The sequence below is a fragment of the Rhipicephalus sanguineus genome, chromosome 6, assembly GCF_013339695.2.
Source record: "Rhipicephalus sanguineus isolate Rsan-2018 chromosome 6, BIME_Rsan_1.4, whole genome shotgun sequence".
Taxonomy (NCBI): domain Eukaryota; kingdom Metazoa; phylum Arthropoda; class Arachnida; order Ixodida; family Ixodidae; genus Rhipicephalus; species Rhipicephalus sanguineus.
Window position 1 is genome coordinate 162,254,972 of NC_051181.1, and position 22,639 is coordinate 162,277,610.

Consider the following 22,639-nt stretch of genomic DNA (forward strand, 5'->3'; position numbering starts at 1 on the left):
ATTCACGTAGAAAATCCGCGCCAAAAAAAAGAAAGGTCCCTCCGCGTGAGCCTATTGGCACAGTGAGCCCACGTGACTAAATAACGCCTTCCGATTCGTCGGGCCTCCCGCGCTGTCTGCTACAGTGCACGCAAAGCGGCAAGTTGATGTCGCCGTATTATAACTGTGTTGTTCTCGTCGATTTACGTCCGTAAAGTTCCAACCCACGCAAGCTGGCAAGAAACTGGAGCAGGCGTTTTTATCATCCTCAACAAAGACTGCACGTTGTGGCGGCTTACTGGCACGGCGCCAAGCGAGCTAGACGAAGTGCGCCGCAGCCGCCGGGAGTGAATTAGGCCTACGCTCTCGGCCGCGTTTTGGAACTTTGATCGTGGCGAAGCCATATCGAAAGTTGCGCAGCGCTCATAAATTCGAAAAAAAAAAAAAAAAGCGAGATCATGGCTCGGGCAGCTCGGGTGCATCAGAAGCGCATCCAGCGGAGGACGCCGTGGTGGTGGAACGCGATTCATCGGTCGAAATGCCGACTTCACCTGTGTCGGCGGCCGCCTCGACGACGTCAGTGATAGGAAGCGTGGTAGAAGGATCGACACGACGTTCTTGACTAGCGGCGGTCGTGCGCAACAGCAGGAAAAGACTGAAGATAAGATCTCCGGCTTATCGGCAATTTCCGTCGAGCTCAAGCTGCGCACGCTCGCAACAGCGTGCGAGGCCTCTGACCCGTCGGCGGCTAACTACGGCATCGTCGACTTCTCCGCAATCAACAAACTGCTTGAAATGACATGCACCGGGGCCGTTTCGATTGGAAAATGTGATAAGCTACTCTCCTGGTGTCTTCTAAGGCATTTATTTGCAAAGTAAAGCATTTTTACTTGTGTAGCGCTCTTTGAAGATACAGAGTTTTGTTTTTTGCTTTTTTCTCAGTTTCAATTTTTTGGCCTTCTTTCATTCTTCTGGCGAACGTTTCTCACAGGGGCGTAGCCAAGGGGGGGGTTGGGGGGTTCAAACCCCCCCCCCCCCCCGAAATTTTTCAATTTTGCTTGCGTATATAGGCACGCACACATACAAACGCACGCACGAACATACATAAAGTATGGTTGAACCCCCCCCCGAAAACAATTTCTGGCTACGCCCCTGGTTTCTCAGCTTTGGTACACTCGGTTTTGATCATTTTTGTATTACTGAAAAGCTGGATGTTTAGTGAGTGCAACAAAGTGTCATATGTTACTATAGAAAAGCGTAAGTTTTTACAAGACAGAAAATAACAAAAATACATTTTCTCGGCAATCGAATGGCGGATTTTGAAGCTTTATAACTTTTGTTGTAGGAAAGCTAGAACCATAAAATTTGCTTTTTGCACTCTTTGATAACTGTAGAATGCAATGACATTTAATTCAGCAGGATCCGAGTTGCCAATTTACTAAAAAGGTGATTAAACAAAATTTTAATGAATGATTAATTTAAAAAATTGTCGTAAGGGCTACATAAAAACTGAGTTCATATTTGATATTTACACATGTAAATACATGATCACCGAAGTTTTCATCATCCTAACTTAAATAAGAAGATGCTTCATGTCAAAGTGCCTCTTCCCCCCTTAAGGGGGGACGTGGATCCTAAAAAGTTTTTCTTTATTTTTGAGCCAATATGAACCAAACTTCACTGTCTTGACCAGTTTTTTATGCTGATTTCAAATCTGTAATTAGTTTTTTAATAGCTGCACTAGTTCAAAAGATCTCGAGGTTCGAAAAAATAATTAGTGCCTGCTTCTTACGGGGCTTTTAGGCAATTTCGAGCTACTAAAACCAATATGTGAGTGCATGGGCCCAATGCCCAGATCATGCTGTAGGGGGTGATGCTATTTTTATTCACTTGAGAGCACTGTGAAGGTCAGAAAACAGATGAACACTCACTGGTGGTCATTTTTTCTGATTCACTCTCATTAGTATCTTTAATTAAAATTTGTAAAATGGTGCTAGAGTAATGCAAATAGCATCACCCCCCAGATCGTTTCAATAAGAGTAAAATGATACCAAATTTGTGATTTTTACTCAGCAACAACATGGAAAAAAACCCCGTAAGGCTGAGTGCGTTGAGCAAAAATATCAAACTGAGAAAAACGCATTTGAAGTTTCAGACAACTGTAACTTTTGTGGAAGTGCAGCCACAGCACTAGTGGTTATATCATTTGATAGGTTTCTTCTTCACGAGAACAGCCATACCAAATATGTGACCATGACCTGCCAATGCACTGCCTGCCAATGTACTGGCAAAATCTTCTTATAAAGCCACATAGTGCACCCAGTACCAGAGTGATTAACTCCACCTTTAGCGGTTCATAGGCCTGTACCAATTCCTTGCAAGCTAAAGAAATGCAAAATTTGTCTATGAATGTGGCTTTGCAACAGGCAAATAAACAGAGAGATTAAGTCTAAAAAGCACGTGGGTTATTTATTAAACCAAAAATCAGTTATTACTGTCCAGCAATAGCACTTGACTCAACAGCAGGCAAGGGCTGCACTCAGGGTCCCCTGCTGGTTTGTGTCACTTTGAAAGTCTGTGCTTGGTGTCACTACTGTATAAGTGCTCCTTTTGCAACTTCCAATGTCAGTTTTTAACCTTCTCAAGGCTGTGGAGCACAAATCAATTTCCCAAAGTGCAACACGGCGTCTCTGCAATTCCGGTGTTGCTCTGTCAGGTCGTGGTTGGAGCGACTACCGTTGCACCCTTGTCGACAGTATTGGTGGCCCTAATTTAATGCATTTCACTTAAAATGACATTAATCATCTTAGCACCACTATCACCAGCTACCTTCTACGAGAAACGCTTCTCGCGCGAGTCGCACCTATGATAATGAAGCACAGGCTTTGAAAGCAGCCTATACCCTCTGCTTTGAAAAAGGTCACTGCTTGAGCCGAACTCGGAATGAAGCACAAGCCCAAAGAACGTTTTTATCACGGATAAGTCCACGCGGATAAATTCTGTGCCATTTTCCTTGCCGCCGTTCACCAACATCCAATGGCTTGAACTTCCGCTGCTTCGTTGCGCGCTGCGATGCCAAGCACTCCTCCCGTCACCGTATTTCCCGCGCACTCGGCAGTCCCGCATAGTATGCCATACGAATGCGGTTTCCAATGCCACTGAAGCGTTGCCTAATGATCCGATGGCTGCAGCTTGACTAAGGGGAACCGGGCGGTTCTCGTAGACTCGACGCCCCGGTAGCGACAAGTAGTTTCGGCATCGCGCCCTCGTACGCTTGGCGCGTCTTCTTTACACGAGAATCTCCGGATGTGCCAGCACAAAATCTGTGTGTCGGCGGGCCGCACGAACCCGAGCGTAAGCAGCGGAAGATGACACTTGTAACAACACACGAGCACACGACACCGGCAACACCGCAGCCGTGAGCGCAGAACAAAAATATAAAAACAAAATGGCCGCCTCGGGTTGCGCCAGCCAATGGGAGGCGCGAGAGAAGGGGCTCGCCTCGCGCGCGCGCACTCTGGCCAATGAGCTTTCTACAACCACCCTTCGGAAAAGCGCCGATAGCGGCCGTTCTGTTGCAGCGACGCCATTTTGAAACCCCGCAAAATGTACACAAAGAAAACAGCTTCAAAACAAGCCAAAGATGGCGGCGATCTGCCAGCTGCTGCGTCCGCGGCGCGCGCAGGAAGTTTGAACAAATTTTGCCTGTTGAGATGCATTTCGCGGCTCCCGTGGCGTCTTAAAAATAAGTTTTAACCCATTTCCCGGGCGAAATCGGCGATAATATTTTGAGGGCAGCTGCTTAGGGGTGCAAACATGCCTAAAAAGCGTTTTTCTCAAAACTGATTTTCTGTCCATTTTTTACTATTCTAAGACCCGCGTCCCCCCTTAAGGGGAGGACGCGGGTCTTGGAACGGTCAAAAATGGTCAAAAAATCGATTTTTCGCAAAGCTTATTTTCGAGGCGTTTGTACTTCTGAGCACCTACTCTCAAATTGCTAACGCTAAATTCGGTCGGGAAACGCGATAAAATCGGCTTTCAAAGCACCCCGGCAGCACTAAAATGTCCCCAAAAGGACGAAATTTGTTCGAACTTCCCGCGCGCGCCATGAGCGTTGCAGCGGGCCGAGCGCCGCCATCTTGGGCTAGATTTGAAGCTGTTTTCTTTGTGCACATTTTGCGCCATCTCAAAATGGCGTCGCTCAAGCAGAACGGCCGCCGTCGCGGGTTTTCTGAAGGTCGTTTCCAGGCCACTGATTGGCTCTCACGCGGCGCGCTTTTCAAGCGCGCCTTTCCGAGTCTCCCATTGGCTGGCGCGACCGACACGTCATTTTTTTTTTCTTTGTGTTTGGTTCTCCGCCGTGGCTGTCCGTTTGTGTGCGCCTGCTTTTGCGATCGTGCGTGTTTCTCGACGGACCGTGTCTCTACTTTGTGCCGGTAGTTTTTCCACGCGATCGAGATGCCTGGAGACTCTCGTCTGAAACCATCGACGCAACGAGCTTTTGGAAGCCGTAAAAAACGGGCTTGGAACAAGAAGGCGCCGGCTACAAGTGCACCGTCGGCAGCGGAGTTGGAGTCGCGGCCGGACCCTTTGGACCTACCGGGAACTTCAACTGACGACACCGTGGGACCAAGTTCGACTAGCGAAACACTTCGGGTTGATGCCGCGTACTACTCAACGGCGGAGCAGGCGCAGCGAGTTGAGAGATCGGCGCAAACGAAGACCGTTCTGTCTGGAAAGTCGGCTACCCAGCGCAAGTTCGACCTTCTTGGAGTAAGCGCGGAGTGCCAGACCGGTGACGCCGGGACCGATTTTTTGCTCGTCGATATGAAAGTTTTGAATAACTTTTTTGCACAAGCGAAGTGCGACAAATGCGACGCAAAAAGTCTCAGCGTGAGGAAGGCAACGGACAAGGAGTACGGCCTTGCGGTAAAGCTTATTTTTTCTTGCAGCAGTTGTGATTTCGAGAAGAAGCAATTTTCTTCTCCGAGAGTGAGCGGAACTGCCACCATCACTCCCTTCGAAGTCAACATGAGGGCCATGAAGGGGATACAGATGATAGGCAAAGGTGTTACTGCCCTTTCGGACTTTTGTGCGTGTATGAACCTTTCGCACCGAGGCTTGCACCACAAGACGTTTCAGGGACACCTAAAAAGTTTAGTGAAAGCCTGCGAAAACACAGCGACTGAAAGTGAAGCTGCTAGTGTGGCAGTAATAAAAGAGCTGTATACAGACTTCCTGAACCCCATAGGGAACATCGATGTTGTGTTCGACGGCTCATGGATGACGCGAGGTCGGAGCTCACACATAGGTGTGGGCTGCATCATTGAGCTCTACACTGGCCTTGTAATTGACCATGTTGTTTACTCAAACTTTTGTCTCGGCTGTGCCCTGGGACCACAGCCGCAAGACGAAGGGTACACCGACTGGCTGGCAACCCACGAGTGCCAACGAAACATCGAATGCAACTCTGGCCGCATGGAAGTAGAGGCTGCGCTGACCATGTTTCAGAGGTCCTGGGCCAAGCATGGTCTGCGCTACACGACTGTGCTCTCTGATGGAGACAGCCGCACTTTTCATGCCTTGTCCGAAGCCGAGGTGTACGGCTTTATCCAAATAGACAAAAAGGACTGCATCAACCATGTCCACAAGCGAATGGGTGCAGCTTTACGGAACCTTGTGGACAAAAAGAAGGCTCAGGGTGAGTCTCTTGGGGGTAGAGGAAAGCTCACACAAGAGAAGATCAAGAAGATCGCGAATTACTACGGATATGCCCTGAGGAGCAATATCAATGACGTGCCAGCTATGAAGAGGGCAGTCGAAGCTACACTGCTGCACATGACATCGACAGATGATGCACCAAAGCACTCAAAGTGCCCCGAGGGTGCTAGCTCTTGGTGCAAGTACAATAGAGCCTTGGCCAATGGGGAGAGTCCACCTTCACACAAGAATGCCCTGCCGGCTTGTGTTGGGGCTGCTCTGGAGCCAGTCTTTGCGAGGCTCAGTGATGAGAGCCTGCTGGCACGGTGCTGTGAAGGGAAGACCCAGAACGCGAGTGAGAGTCTTCATTCGGTCATCTGGACCCAAACTTCAAAGAATGGGAACGCTTCGCTGGAAAGTGTGAAGCGAGCTGCCGCTGAGGCTGTTGCCATCTACAACCAAGGAAGAAGGGCAACCAACGAGTCCATTGCTGCAAGTTTGGGCTATATTGCTGGGGATTGCCTTGTTCGACGAAGCCTAGAAAAAGACTCTCTGCGTTTACGCAAGGCAAATGCAACTCATCTGAAGAGCACCAACACAAAAAAGACTCTTGCAAGGAGACACAAAACGGGTGCAACTGAAGATTACAGTCCTGGACTACTTTGAAGGTATTCTCTCAAGCATAGCAACCTATTACCCAGGGTAACATGCTGCCTAACATCTAGAAGGTTCTTCCTAAAGACTGAAAAGACATGAGCAGCCAGTCGCTTGAGCCTCATACCCCATGGCTTTTCCGGAACCCCCCAGCCGCTTGTCATGGTGGGGTTTTGATCATGCTTTGCACATTGGAAAATTTTTTTAGATATGATTCCTTGGGTGGAACAAGACACTTTCTGTTTTGTTTTGAAGGGAAACAGATGGGGAACATGTGAATAAAATTTATGGTTAAAGGTTCCTTTTAGAAATTTATACAGTGCGTGTCAATCTTCAAACGCGATTTTCTCAGCTTCACATTTTTTGCCAACTTGACCAGCCTTACGGATCTTTTCATTATGTTTTTGTAAGGTAATTTTGATAAATTTTATACCGTTGAATTCGTAAGAAATAGGACTGTGGAGCTATGCTATTTTTTTGTGGCTAAGATGAACATATGAAATTTTGTGAACAATAATGTGAGCTAATTGCATTTCAAGATTACACAATGTCAATACAATTGAAAGTTCTTATATGATGATATATCTCAGTGACAATATAAATAGCATAGCTCCACATGGCAGGTCTTTGGCTACAGCTGCATCTTAAACAGAACCTAAAAATACTGAGGGAAAGTGTCTTAATGACCCGTAAGAAATTACCTAATTAGATTTCACTTATGCTCTCACAATTTGATAACTAATTGAAGTACATGAAAACTAATTATATTTTTGAAAACAGGAGGAAGAAATACATATACACACCCAATTTCATTACAATATCTCCAATAATAAAACTTTTCGTTTCGAGACCAGTGTCTCCCCTTAAGCGAGTCAGACTCGGAACAAGAGCAGAAGGTGAAATATATTGTACATCAGAAGGTTGTAAAGATATATTCATGAAATTTCTACAGTAGCATTAAAAAAACATTTCAAATAAGTGTGTCAATTTTCATCAAAATCCATGAAGAAATAAGAAAGTTGGTACCGAAAGCCACGTCCCCCCTTAATGGCGCGGTAGTGGAGGGCCGGGATTGTTTAACCTAGAGTCCCTAAATACAGGGACCTTAGTTTAACCTGCTCATCCCTGGATAGACATCCTAGGGTGCTACAAAGCCTTTTTTTTTTAAATTTCCCCTCCAAAAATTTTTTATGCAACTTTGAATTTGATGTAGTGTGAGATTTATGACAACTTTAATTGTTTGTTATTAATTATCAGCACCAGTTTTTAAAAAAAGCAGCTTGTTACACCCTGGCCAGATCATCCAGGAACAGAATAAAAAAGACAGCACGCAAATCTGATGAACAGTTCTTGAGAAATCGCTTTTCTCAGCACCACAAGTAGCTAAAAAATCCATTCTGAGAAAACGGGCTTTGAAAGTTCAGTACAGTAGAACCCCGCTGATACATTTTTGAAGAGACCGTAAGAGACGGGAAACGCAAGAGCCGAAAAACAGGAAAAACGACAAAATATTTAGTGGTACAGAATTTTATTTCAATGCTTACGATCAGCACGAAAATTGGCGCGCTCAGCCACGATCTAGTTGACCGATAGAAACGCGGAGCTGGGGACGGCCTCATCGACAGAAATGTAATCAACGTTATGTGATTTTTTTTAACACCAACATCTGTAGGCATGAAAGAACTAAGCACACGCAATCACGACCAGCGCGGCGAGACCGACCGCGAACCGCGCGCACGACAATGCGAGCTCCAACCAGCTCGAACTCCTCCCGTCCTCCGACAAATAACGATGATGAGTCTACGCCAACGCGATGGCCGAAGTGAATGCCAATCTCGAAGGGCTTGCTTTCGCAAGCAATTACGTCATAGGCACCATGTTTGTGAAATACAAATCTCAAAGGCTATTCTTTGTCAATAGTAAATGCCAATCTCAAAGGCCTTGCTTTCGCGAGCAGTTACATCATAGACGCCATCTTTGCAATTTGAATCTCGAAGGCCATGCTTTTGTTTGCATCAATTGAAAGATTCTGTTGCTTGCGCCTCTCATGAGGCTAATGTTACGGTCAAACCAGGCCAAGCTGCGTGGAAATGCACCCATGACCACTCTCTTCGGTAGTCACTCGGTCGGCTCGGAGCGCACTTCGCGACGCGTCATACGGGAACGGTCTGACAGTTACGACGTAACAGCGGGGTTCCCAATACAATGTATCCTATGGGAGCTATGCCGGGACTGGTGGAAAACGACGTAACAGCCGGGAAAACGCAGCAGTGAGGAACGTAACAGCGGGGTTCTACTGTACACGTGTTTTTCTCAAAAAGCTCCTGCAGAGTAGCTTGAAGTGTCCTTGTGCACTCTTTGCCTCTTTTGTCTTCCCTCCATTCTCTAGGTGTCGTTTGGAATTTTTTTTTTACGCGTAAAGCATTTTTTTCATGAGCTCGCTGTATGGCCAGGTGGCCTGGTTGAAGTCCAATGGAGTCCCGATATCACTTGGGTTGCTTTGCAGCAGCCGGCATTGTAATGCAGCACCGCTTCATGTAGTGCTGTTCTTTCGGCATCAGGGACCACAAATAGAGTGGAATGACTGATGCATTTTGTGTCTCCAGTTCAGCGCGAGCCGCATCACGACGTTTCGCATTCGCATCGATTTCTTCCTTCGTTAGGAAATGCGTCCGCTGCAGATGGAGCGACGGTCTACTCACGCTCGATGGCACCGATTCAGACGAGGTGCTGGGTCCGGCGATCTCAGAAACACTCGGTGCGACAGTGTCATGCTCGATGGCACCGATTCCGACGAAGTGCTGGGTCCGGTGATCTCAGAAACACTCGGTGTCACGCTTGATGGCACCGATACGGAGCACGTGGCGCGTGCGGTGATCTCGGAAACACTCGGTGCATTTGCGGCTCCAGCCACACTCGATGTGTCGGATTCTCGAATGGCGACAGCCTACAGCACAGTTACGCCGCTGCAAGCGTCTATGCAGTCGGCACCCGCAGCAGAATCGCGGAATTTCGATGCTCGTACAAGCCGCATAGCGCGCCTCCGCGCACCAGACCTCCACACTGTTTTCGGCTTCATTGCCGGCATCGCCCGCAACAACAAAGACGAAGGGCACAGAAGTAGTGCAAAAAGAAAAAAAGAAGCGAAAATGATCGAAAAGATCGCGCAAGGCGAAAAGCGGCTCGTAAGCAGATATCTATCCAGGCGTACGGTGCACAGAACAACAACGAGGCGAGCGTGCTGGATGCGCCATCGACGGGAGCGACCGGCCCCGCTGCTACGCAGCAGCCAATGGCGGGCGCGCTTTCTCCCACGAGATATGAATGCGCTGCTCTAGCCAATCAGCGCTCTGCATTGCATCGCGGGAAAACGCCAATAGCGTCTCAACCGTGCCGCCAACGCCATTTTGCAAGGCAGCAAACGAGAGAGAAAGAATTCACGGTCAAAACAACACCAAGATGGTGTGGGACGACCACATGGTCTGGGAATCGGGCGCGCGCGAAGTTTGGTTTGATTTCGCGATTTGCGCGTGTTTTGGACGCCGCGGCGGCCTCGAAAATAGCACTTTTTTTCCACTTTGCGGTTGAATTAGATGCTGATAATTACAGAATAGGTAGTTTATGAGACATACAACCCAAAAATGTGGTTTTTCAAAAATAGACTTTTTCGCAATTTTTCGGTTTTCAAGGGCTGCGTCCCCCCTTAAAATGCATACAGTGCATATATATGCCACAAAAATATTGGATATTCATATATACATACTCATGCAATAATATCCACTATTCCAAAGATTGTTATACATTTGAAGGGATTTAAAAAGGGGTTTTATAGCCTAAAAGTTTTGGTGATTAACAACAAATATTTACAGTTGTAGTTGTTGAACTGACGCCTATAGAACGCCCCAGAAAATAAGTAAGCGTGATATTATGACAAAAGACCGGCCAGTCTAAAACCGGACAGGTGGCAACCCTAACCATAACGTATCAACAGGGTTTTACCGTAAATACCAAATGCCCTTACCACTAAGGCAGTTTTTCTTCACAGGTGGGAATCCTTTCCGACGCCGCTCCCTCTCACGTTCTCTCTCTTTTTCTCTGGCACTTTCCCTGGTCTCCCGTTCCCTCGAGCGGTCCCCCTTGGTTGTGCTACCATAGCGATTGCCAGAAGCACGAGAAGGTGATCGAGAACGGGAGCGGCCACGCCTCCTTGGTGACCGGGAACGGCTGTGCCTTCGCCTGTCCCTGCAGTGACAAGACACCACATCTCTCAAGACCCAACCACATTTGCATAAGAGCTAATCACACTGTTTTGAACGCTGACTTCTCCAGACACTGTAACCGTGCTCAATGTGCCTACATTCTGCCGTTTCATGCCATCATTCATGCCTTGGTCCAACGTAACTACAGTCGACACTTAATGAAATCAAACGCATAAGATAGAGCACAGCATATTTCTGCCCAAGCTTCATCAGCCTATTGAATAAGAATTCACTCAACAAGTTCTTCATCTCTGTCACTGTTGCACGACCAAATCATCAAGATGGAACCATACCAACTCGCCCAAATATCTGTTTCTGTAGTACAGGGGTGAGACGGCTGAAACTGAATTTTTGGAGCAGCAAAATTTCGATTTTGGAGCAGAAGAACCTTGACTTGGAGCAGCTTGTGGCATCTAATATGTCGCCCTAGTAGCTTGAAAAAACAAATTTGTAGCAAGTTGTGGGGACAAATACATATTTTAATTGGCTTAGAAACCACACAACACTGAAACAGCTTTTGGAGAAAGCTTTTTTTAGCAGACTATTGCCAGGTATGAACTACACTACTTTTTCCTATACCATGCGACTTATCTAGCCCTTGTACTAAACATACAAAATAATTAAAGAAAGGTTCTGCACACAAGGTTCACCTCAAACATTTCAAAAACAAAACGAAAAAGCTTCACACTTATCAACCAAAAAAAAAAAAATTGTGATTGCACAAGAATTGTAGTTACATAGCGGTACATAGCTAGTTATGTTAGTTACATAGTACACAGCTAGTTAGTAACATAGTTGCATAGCTGCATTGGCCTGTTCTCTTCTCTATAATATTGAAGGCCATCGCCGTTGATGTAAACTCCCAATAATACCTATCCTTGCAATCCCCCACCCCGCGCCACGAGTCGCGTAAAACACCCGCCGACTATACATTGCATTCTTCAAGCACCGCGCAGCGTAAGCAATGTGTTCGCGCAAACGAAGCACCCGACATACAGACGCCTGTTTTATTTTTTGCAAAACAAAAAAGCAGGCATGCCAGTCGCACAGCGAAACAGTCGTCAACCAATACACCGATCATAAAGCTAAGCCTAAATGTTCGTGTAGCCCACAGCCGGCACGAAGCGATGCCTCTGACATGTATCAAAGCGCTCATAGAGCGTTTCAATTACAAAACCGAAATATCACCGCGTATGAAAACTGCCACGTGACTGCCGACGCGCCATGAACCACGAATAAAGCGCCGAAGTGCTCGTTAATGTCGTTTGAACTGGTTTGAACGCTCACGAGCATGAATTACCAGTGCTCCACGCGTTCTGTCACCACGGGTCCGCAAATTGTGCAAGTTTCATGGCACACACTAGACAATGAGTCTTAGTACTGCTACCTCGTGGATGCGATGTGCGATGGCTTCGTTAAATGCAAAATGCAATGCAATCTTGCTAATCTAAGTAAATAAACTAGTTGCTGATGGAGGTGAAATGGAAGCTGGTTGCATTTGTTCTGGCCATTCGCAGAACTCTATGATGTCTTTCACGGAACCCCTCGGTTCCGCAAAACCCAGTTTGAGAACCCATGCACAAGAGCATTGTGAAGATACGTCACATGCAGGAAGCTAACTTACGCTACATTGACGCAACAAGGTACTTGCCCACAGCAAACGTGAGCATAGGTGACCACACGCAGCAGCGTCAACACAAAAACCGCAGCGACCAGAAGAACACGCTATCCACAACAAAGAACCTGTGAGTCAACCCCACTACGCATGCCGCTCTGTAGTTTTTGCTAAGCGACAGTAGCACCAGAACACACAGCCTAGCGAGTAGAAGCAGCACATATTTGCGGCGTCACGCATATTTACAACAGTCCAGAGATTATGGCGACATCATGGTAGCCTTCATTAGAAAGGTGCATAGAAGAAACACGCTTGGGCGCGTCTAATGTGTTCTGCGAACGTCTTATTTTCTTGGTATTCCTGGCGCTGCTTGTAAAGCCATGTCAACTCAGCCTCCCCCCCCCCCGAAGCCGACATGGGCATAAAAAATTTATACATGGGTATAAAAAATTCGCAATACAGCTCAGACCATTTATAACGTAACCGCTTACAGTGCAGTACCGGCTATAATGCGGTTTTTTCTGACTCCCGTTTACCCTTCCATAGAACTCCATTTATACGCATACTGCTTATTGTGCAGTCCCCCGACATGACCGGTTATAATGCGGCTGCCGGAACGTTCTCAGAGATGCGAGGGAGCAAGCGTGCTTCTCAGCGGAGATGCGCCGGTGGGGGGAGAGAGCGGCGACGGAGTTACAATGGAGGAGAGGACACGTAACGAACGGACAAGGAGCGGGGGAACAAAAAAGAAGCGATGGCGGTGGGAGGAAACAGCCCGGCACGGGCGCGTGGTGTGAGGAGGGGGAGCGGTTGCGTGGCCGACGCAGAAGCCTTTGCCCCCTTGACATGCGCGCTTTGCCCCGGCCGCTTGACATGCGCGCTCCGCTACGTAGGGGCGCCCGCATCAACAGCGCGTTACCGCTGTTTCTCTCCGTCGGGAAAATAGTTGCTTCGTCGTAGAGCGCAGATATCGCGCGTGCAACCTCGATTCCCCCGCAAGTAACAATGCTTTGAGACGCGACTGAGCTTTTGCCTTTGCCACGAACAGGCGGACTTACAAGCTTGAGAGACTTTTTCAGGATAGTTGCTGCGGCTGTTGTCTCGACCGCATACCGCAACTGCGTTTCACGCGTGATGCCCTCGGTTTAGCTCGCGCGTGCGATCTCTTCTACGCCCGATCTCCGCGTTGCCTAGGGCAAGCTTCTCGCAGCGGCATGCCAAGTTGCAACGCGCACGCTAGGCCTAACAAGCGCTAGCTGCCATGTCGGCGGCCACAGACTACAGAAGTTGCGGTTTGGTGCCGAGTCAATGAAACATTTTGCAGTTGTTGCATTTAGAAGGGGTGACTTACATCTTTTAACGAAAACGCGGGCGTGCGTGTGAAACACTCGAGTGGTGGTTTGCGGTTGCCACCGTTTTCGACATCGCGTATGCGCAGTGTGTTACCGTGGCGACTTCCCGTGACAGCACATTTTTTCTGCGTTTGTCATGTCGGCACCGCAGGTCCGCGGACGCTAACCGTTCAACATTTCCAAATGTAAGCAGATGCAAACTTACGTCCCAGTCGCATGCCTCGACAGTCGGAATCGCGCGCGTACCCGTTGGTCATGTTTTGCACACGTGCAACCTTTCAAAAATGTTGTTTTGGTTATAGGCGAGAACCGGTCAAGTTTGCCCGCCGACGCCAGCGCTTGCCATTCCCCTGACGGCAAAAGCGTACAACTGCAGAGTGGCACGACCCCTCCGCTCCCTTTCGTTCCCATGCATTTGCGGAGCGCGCGCTGCACGTGAAACTCCCCTCGTTCGTCGATGTCACCCCGACAGAAAGGGGGAAGCTATTGCTGCGTCTTAAGCTGTCACAATGGCCATGCAAACACGACGGGGTCGGCTCCACCAGTGCAATTATACCGATTCCCAAACAGATGGCACAAAAAAAGCAGACGACAGGCATGGACGCGAAGCTCACGCTTGAGTGGGCACGACCACGACAACTACGAAAAAAGAAAAAAAAAAAGCATTAGCCATTGTTGCACGTCCGTCGTTTTTTTTTTTTGGCAGATACAGTCAACTAGTTGTTACTGAGTGTGCAGGTACAGCCCGTACAACACGGTGCAGTTTCGATAGTGGCCAAATAAATGCCTTGACAGCAATTGGCTCTTCCCCCCCGGAGACTGCACACAAAAAAAGTTTTTCTGAAAGCTGGGCGCTCGTCATTTCCCTATTAATAATGCTATGTCACGGTGATAGTACGCACGCTGTTCGTGAACTCGGAGTACCGGCTATGAGAACGGCGATAATGCAAGGAAGGACACGCGAGATAGATGTCAATTTTCGTTGCGGGAAAGAAAGAAGTCCAAAATAGACCATTTATTTTTAGAGTGTTGCGTACCGCACGACAAATCGAATGGTTGCTAGTAAATTAAGGTATCCCAATTGTAATAGTAGTCACAGCGCCAGGGCCGCTTAACCTAAAGCACAAGAAGCGGCCTTACCGATGCATCCAGTAACAAACATAGAGAGTACGTAGTACACACAGCAAGCCAAATAAAAGAGGTATATAATTATGAACGAACAGAACATTGTGCCAACTCCACGTCGTAAACAGCGTCGTCCTTCACTTGCGAAATGCACTTCGCGCTGACGAGGACGGCGTCGTCTGCTATCACTTGCTCCGCATGTGCTACATGACTGAGCAGACTCTCACCAAATTGCTGCCACGCGGACAGAAGCGTGTACATCCTAACCGCGCGCGACGCGAAATTCTCAAAAACACGTGCAGAACGCGTGCAGCGTGCGAGCAAAGCAACGCGTTTCCAAGGCAGGTTGAAGGGGACAGCGGACGGGTCAACACTCGAGTAACCAGTTTTCTCCCCACATTGGCTGACAGCGCCCGGCACTGCAGCGCCTCCCACGGCGTGGGTCTCCTCTATAGTGCGGTACCGCTTATAGTGCGGATATTCGCGACTCCGGAGACTTACGTTATAAGCGGTCTATGCTGTATGCGCAGCTGTCTCACCCGTGGGAGTAAGTTTGAATTTCAAAGACCAAGCAAGCCATCTGTTCTTCAGGTGTTTGTGACATTTTTGTGACTTGCAGAACCTTGTTCCCAATACCATGCAAGAATATGAATATAGGTCACCAGTCCTTTTTCACCCGCACCTTTTACGGGGAGGCGTGATTTTCAATGCCAACTTTCTTGTTTTTTTATGGATGCTGATGGAAATTGGCACAGTGATCAAGAAGGGATCTCTGGTGCATTCATAACAATTTTGAAGTGATGTTTGAAAATCTCTTTCGGGAACAAAATGTTTCTCCTCTGAACCTCATGGAACAACTGGAGCACTTATGAAATGAAATGGAATGTTTGTTACATATTGTACACACCCCCAAATGTATACAGAGGGGAGTGGCATTCTTTAAATAAAATTAAGAGGATTACTCTCGACAAATGTCACATGGTAGCACCGACAATGGCTTGACATGCCAGTTGTTTTGAAAGTAGCAAGCACTTCCTGGTTCTCGTTCGAAAGCAATTTTTGTGGGCCAACTATGAGAAGTTATTGTACCTGTCACGTCCTGGCGAGGGCAGGCCTCCTGCTGCTGTACGGAGGTCCATATCACGGCCTCCGGGGCCGAGGACAACCCCACACCGCTCATCCAAGTCCCCACCGCTCATGTATGATGGTAATGTCCCGCTGGTCTCCATGGATGTCGATGTGGGAGGTTGCTCATCAGCAGATACAGGACCAGCAACTAGGGGCACAAAGCCCCCGGGAGGTTCTACCGCTCCACCAAAGCCAATGCTACCCATAGGTGCCACCACCGGAGGGTACAGAGCCCCCTGCACACAGAGAACAGCAAGGGACAGTCAAAGCCTGCTGCAAGCAAATTGACGGGGACACATAGAAAACATTAGCTGTTGCAAAATTTCATACATACCGTATTTACTCGCATAATGATCGCACTCGCGTAATGATCGCACCCCTAAATTTTGTCGTCAAAATTCGATTCCCCCCCCCCGCGTAATGATCGCACCCCGAACTTGCCGCAGCGATATGTCGTGTGCCAAGTCTAGCTGATGATCATCATGTTTACCATCTGTCGAACGTTACGTAAATAACTCTTCAAGACTCACCAAGTGAACTGCACGCACCAAACAGATTCCTAATTTTTGCCCACCGTTGGCGGAAGCGTGCCGTCTTAGGATAGCAGTAAAGACAAATGCCGTAGTTTTCACCACATGCCCGCCATGTGTTTCTACGTCTGTGGCAGCTGAACGCACCCATCTCTGTTTCTGTTCTTTAAACATGGCTATGCTGTTGCCGCAAATTTACCGATTCAAACGAAATAATTCATTATTTCGACGGAAGAAACTGTTCTGACGCGCATGACCCACTCACGACCTCCATGACTTACGAGAAAAAACGCGTTCGCTTAGCTCCGCCAGCCGCCATGTTTGTTTTGATCACGTGGTTTTGATATCCCGCAGTGTTAAGGCCCAACCAACCCAACCGCATGCACGCAATTTTCGAGTGACGGAGACGAGCGACAGGATTTGCTGTCGCGGAGGGCCATCCATCGCCGTCGCTTGTCGCGTCGCAGGTTTTTGGGAAACCAGAAAAAATCGCTTGTCGCCCGGAAGTGAGTGTGACGATTTCCGGCAACATGGCAGCATCCCTGATCCTCGCTTTTGCTTCGGTTGCAATTTGCTCTTGATGCTTCCAATTGGCGCGTACTTCAAGGAAAGCAAGTTATGGACTACCTTCTTTACAGCCCCATGTCACGTGGAGAGCGAGGCAGCGGCCATATTTTGTCGTTAATTTTGATCGACGGTTCGTTTTGATGTTTCGGTGGTAGCTTGCTGCATTTGTGGTAGCTTGCTGCAATGTCAACATCGTCGTCGTGTGAGGTAGCCCTTCTCCTTGCAAAGCAGCGATGTGAGGCGCTGCGGCTTTTCTTAAACGTTTCATGACAGCAAGAGGAAACGTTGTCGAGATGCGCCTCGTGGGCTTGTTTGAGTGCCGGTTCACGATGGGGCGATACGCGAGTTTTACTGCCGCGTTTAAGCTGAAGGCGGTTACGCGCTCGAGCACGGCAACCGCGCTGCCGCCAGGCATTTCGGCGTCGACAAAATCAGAATTAGGTATTGGAAAAATCAGCGTGAGAAGCTCATAGCTACCAACAGCACGCGCCGGGCTTTCCGCGAAACCAAAACTGGCAAGAGCAAAACTGTCGCCAACAGCTTCAAGAAGACAGGCATATCTAACGCGCTCGACGGAACGGAAGGTAACCTTCTGTGGGACTGTGATGACACTGCCGGTTCCGACAGGGAATCGAGCGGCGACGACACTGACGCCAGTGACGCTTCAAACTCTGAATGAAAGTTAGGGGGTCAGTGAATGAAAAAAATAGGGCAATATGCAATGCATGTAGTTCCTGCGTAATGCGTGCGTTTATTACAAAGGTAAGCCTTACTCTACTTTTATTTTTGGTTATGTTCAAGATAGCTATCGTAAGAATTCCGATACGCGACTTGTTTGCGTTTTCGGTGCTCAAAATATTTCGCGGAAAATTTACCCAGCGTAATGATCGCACCCCGAAATTTGCGTCAAATTTTTTTTTTTAAAAAGTGCGATCATTATGCGAGTAAATGCGGTAGACCACTCAAACCGATTCAGCACAGAAATCTGGACTCATCTTCAGATACTGGCAAACATAAGGATCATTTAATGGTATAGGTACAACAGTCTCGCTAATTGAGATTTGCAGTCTGTGCACATTACAATAAATTTTCGAATATAATGGACCATTTCTCAACATGAGCTTGGTCAAGCCAGCTTATTAACACAACAAACCCTGCTTTTAACTCTTTCCTTACCTTACCACGATCAGAAAACTCTACTTTTAACTCTTTCCTTACCTTACCACGATCAGAAAACTACTTTTAGCTCTTTCCTTACCTTACCACGATCAGTCAATGGTGAACAAGGTTTCTGAGAGCCTTTTTAAAAAAAGACCACCACATGTCAGGCCTTGTAGCACCATCACAGTGGTTGTACACAAACTAGAGGTGCCATTTCTGCAAGGTTCACAATTTCATTGTGTGGAAGGGATTTCCCACAAGCTCAAAGGTTGAAGCCTATGTGAGCAGCACAATTGCATCAACATCCAAAACCACATGTGCACTCAAAAGAAAGCCAGCCATTGCTAGAAGTAATCTCTTGGTCTATTTGAACAGTGATGACTCTGATGCCAATGTCGCATCGTCCGAGTTTAGCTGGAATTAGAAGTTTCAGCGTTGTGAATTTAGTTACAGTAGAATCTTGATGCAAATCTGGCGGGGTCCCAAAAAATATTCGTGTCAGCCTAACTCGTATCACCCAAAAACATGGATAAATTGTATGCCAAATTAGTAAGCTACTAGTATACCTAGTGCATGACAGAAGAAAACTGGTGTACGTTTCTATTTTTTGCTTCTCAAGGCCACAGCAATGTAACAGACCACGAACAGCGTCGCATAGACACATTACCTTCCCGCACGAAAGCATCTTGCTATCACCGCGCTTGTGTGCAGTCAGGAACAAACTGGGCACAATGAACACTCACGGCAAGCACGTGCATACAGTACAGCAAACACCCTAGCAGTGTCGGTAAAAGATTAGTAGGTGACATGCAACGCACAACTAGGAATGATCCATGCCACGTGGCCACAAATGATGTGTTTCAATGAGGGAGTGGAGATTTTTGTACAGTAGCACATAGTTCGCGTGCACACACATCGGAGAAAGCAGGACGTATAGTCCGCTCTTCTGCCCCAGCCTTTGTGTTCGTCATTGTTTCAAAACACTCCTTCAGTGTAATGGCGGGCCTTGAGAGCTATTTCGAACGTGCTGTGGCAATACTTGAGCAGGTTACCGTATTTTCTCGCATATAACCCGCACCCCTATCTACAAAAAGAAAAAAAAAACATGCATATATCCCCCACCCCCACTTTTTAAGCACATTTTTTCGCTTTTTATATGTGAGAAAATACGGTAAATAGCATGAATCTGTCTTTCGAATTGAAGATTTTTCAAGCGATTTCGTGGTCCCTAAGGTGCCTGAAAAATTGGACGCTGACTGTAGGTACACTCAAATCTCGATATAACGAACATGGATATAACGTATTATCGGTTATAACGAAGTAAATGAAAAATATTCTTGCACAGATATAGTGCTATGAATGTACGTTTATAATGAATTTTGGGATACAGTCGCTGACTGACTTTCCGGACTTCGCGGGGACCGTGAAAAAGTCCGAAAAATCTAACAGTCCGAAAAAGTTGTTAGGCCATGAAAATGAAGTTTATTTGAATTAGAGCACCCTAAAGAAAATCTCCAATAATGCCCTGCGTCATGCTACGCTTGGGGACAGGCAGACTTGGTTGTATTTGGGCTACAGTGGCATCATCAGCACGTTGGCAATCGCCACCGCCGACCGTTGCGGATGGCCCCATGGCACCAAGCATACAAAATTCGAAGCCGGAGACAACAGGATGCAGACAATGTCTCGGTTGGAAGGTTTGTGGAATTTAACGACGCAGTAGTGGAGGGCCGGGGTTCTTTAACCTGCAAGCACAATACACGGGCCTCCAGCATTTCGTCTCCATCGGAACGCGACTACCGCGACTGCGATCGAATCCACGTGCTTCAGGTTAGCGGCCGAGCACCGTAACCACTGAGCAACTGCAGCGGCAGAGAAAATTGGACGCGCACGTCTTAAAAAACACACTTGACACACCACCAACATGTCCACACGTGGAATGACAACTAAGAAAACAAACGCAAAACAAAAAAAAAGACTAGCCGTGCAGTATGCTGACAATAAGGCTGACTGAAAAAGAAGTAGCATCCCCTAAAGTATTTTGTCAGTGAAGGAAGAGTGGGCATGGCCTTCGAAACTCAAAGATTGTTACTCGTACACTGTTGTGCATTAAGGGGGGATGCGGCTTTCGTATAGCAAAAAATGGCACAAAAGTCGATTTTTTGAAAATCACATTTTCTGTTTCTGTAGACCTTTTTCTACCAGATTCCAAAATATCTTCACCAAAAACAATGTAGAAGTGCTTTAAAAAATTTGTTACGCCTGCCAAGGTGGCGAAAATTATTGCGGAAATTGCAAAAAGCACAGATTTTCAAAAAATCACAGCTCTGCAACGACGTCATTAGGCGCCGATATTTTGGTCTCGTCGGAAAGAGCATTTTTCCGCCTTCAAATTCCCCGCCTCAGCTGGCTCCTCCCTTCAAAACAAGCGCACAAAAAGCAAATGTCCGAAAGTTGTTTCGAGGCCTCCGATTGGCCGTGTCCGCCATGTTGTCCCAGCGCGCCTTGCCATTGGTCCGATGCTCGCTTCAGGAGATCATCCGCTGCTGCTTGCACGTCGCGAGCTCATGGCTGTCGAAAGTTGCAGTCTTTGTGACACTTTCGCACTCGTTCTCTGTTCACGGCTTGACGATCACGTAGAATATAACTACGTTTTAGTTTGGAGCTGCAAGCGGAAGCTCAGTCATATTACAATGGCGCGCCGTACTCGTAACGAACATCGTAAGCTCGCGTCTCGGGCAGACCCTTCAACGTTGACTCGTCAGATCAGTGGTTGGAGGTTTTGCTTATCAACACTTCGGATGTCGTGACAAGATAATCACAGGACGACTCCTTGTACTCGCGACCAGGCATTACGTACTTTGTAGGCTTGTGCGAATATTCGAACGAATATTACAGTATTCGAAATGAACGAATAAACCGCATGTAACCTCCTGTAAAGGTGGTTTCACTGCAGTGGAGGTGTGCTACACCGTGAATACACCTTTCCAGGAGAAATCCGCACTGCCGCGACGCCCCACTTCAAGGTTAAATGAACATACAGTAAAACCTCGTTAATTCAGTCACTGGTACTGTGAAAAATCTAATTAAGCGAGTTTTCGAATGAACCAAACATACAAAAAGCGGGATGCAAGGAACTTTGAATTACTGGAAGTAATCAGCGGTGGTCGTTTGCTGTGCCTACTAGTTTGCGGCTACAACGGTTATGTTTTCCAGCAATACCTGGCCCCAATTTTGCCGCTAAACTGGGGAAACGGTGGGCCTCGCAGCTGCCAGCGCAAAAAAAAAAAAGGAAGAAAAAAAAAAAACGGTCTCGTGGTCAACTGTAATGCACACCTGCAGAAAAAAAGGACATGCTTCACTGCAACACAGTGGTGACATGCAGGCAGCGTGCCACCTGCTGCTCGCAGCGTCAGCACGTCATGATGCGACCATTCGCCCATTCTTTCTGTTATAATAAATAATTTAATAATGACCAGTGTGACGGAATTCACCATGTTTTCTGGGAGGAAAAGATGACCATTGAAGTTTTTGAACTGACCTCAGCAGATCAGGCCTCGCATGCCAAGCAACAAACAAGGAAGCGAGACACCAAGCTCGGGACGCAGATCAGGCCTAGCCACGGAAACATCTGGTAACGCAAACCCTCAAACGCCAAAAGGGAACGACATTGGGCTAGTTGGTGTTGCAGAGCTCGTGTTGTCATCCTCTCCTTGTCCGAGTTAGGATCCACGTCGTACTTGTACACCCTGTCATTCACCTCAAACGCCGCATCGAGCTGATTCCGAGCTTGGCTTGGCTTGGCTTGGCCTGTTTGGCCGTGGTAGCCAATCAATGGATACTTGACTGGCTAAAGCGAAACGGCAACCGTTACGTGTAGCCAACAAACATAGCCTTCAAGATCGGTAATTTCTGCGTGGATTTTGACATTGGCACGATCTCCAGCTATAGCCAGTGCAACATTTCAGTGCTGGCAACCTAGGAAAAAGTATTGTAAACATTGCTGACAGCTTGTCATGGCGTTCAACGTCGCATTCGATCAGCCAGCCGGAGTCCGAAAAATCGAACGGCGCACTGTGGGGCGTCCAAATTTTCGTTCGCGAGTTTACATTACTTCCATGGGACGAGTGGCAGTGCCCCGAACGTGTCCGAATAAACGAGCATGTCCGAATTTTCAGCATCCGAATAAACGGTCGGCGACTGTACTATCCCTCGACCTTGGTAACGTGTTTTGCACACTTTTTCAGTTCTCAATGCATCTGATGACATCAGCTTCATGGGGCGTTCATTCTTAACTCGATGAAACTATCAAGATGCCTGTCCGGCATTGATGAATTACAGGAATGGAATTCAACTGGCCGGCCATGGGAATAGGCTAAGTTTTTTTCATTTCAAGGAATTGAAAGGAATGGAATTGCGGCAAGTTCTAATTCTCCAGAATAGAAGTGGAATGGAATGGAGGTGCACATTCCGCAACACTGACAGAGACACTCAAAGATTGTACACACTCCCAGTCTTGGAGGCTACACAACAGGCCACTGGAAGCCAAACTCGACCAAGCCAGTGGAA

General features: G+C 47.5%; 1 protein-coding gene across 4 annotated transcripts in view; it reads right to left on the bottom strand.

Moving 5' to 3' along the window:
* The window catches only part of LOC119396947 (SR-related and CTD-associated factor 4), a 122,696-nt gene that overhangs the window by 63,853 nt on the left and 36,204 nt on the right, over positions 1-22,639 (bottom strand). For all 4 annotated transcript variants that reach the window (XM_037664336.2, XM_037664338.2, XM_049417283.1 and 1 more), the window contains 2 exons: positions 15,774-16,048; positions 10,355-10,575 (listed from right to left, as the gene is read on the bottom strand). In XM_037664336.2, coding sequence (XP_037520264.1) covers positions 10,355-10,575; positions 15,774-16,048 — 496 coding nt within the window. The remainder of the gene's footprint in view (positions 1-10,354; positions 10,576-15,773; positions 16,049-22,639) is intronic.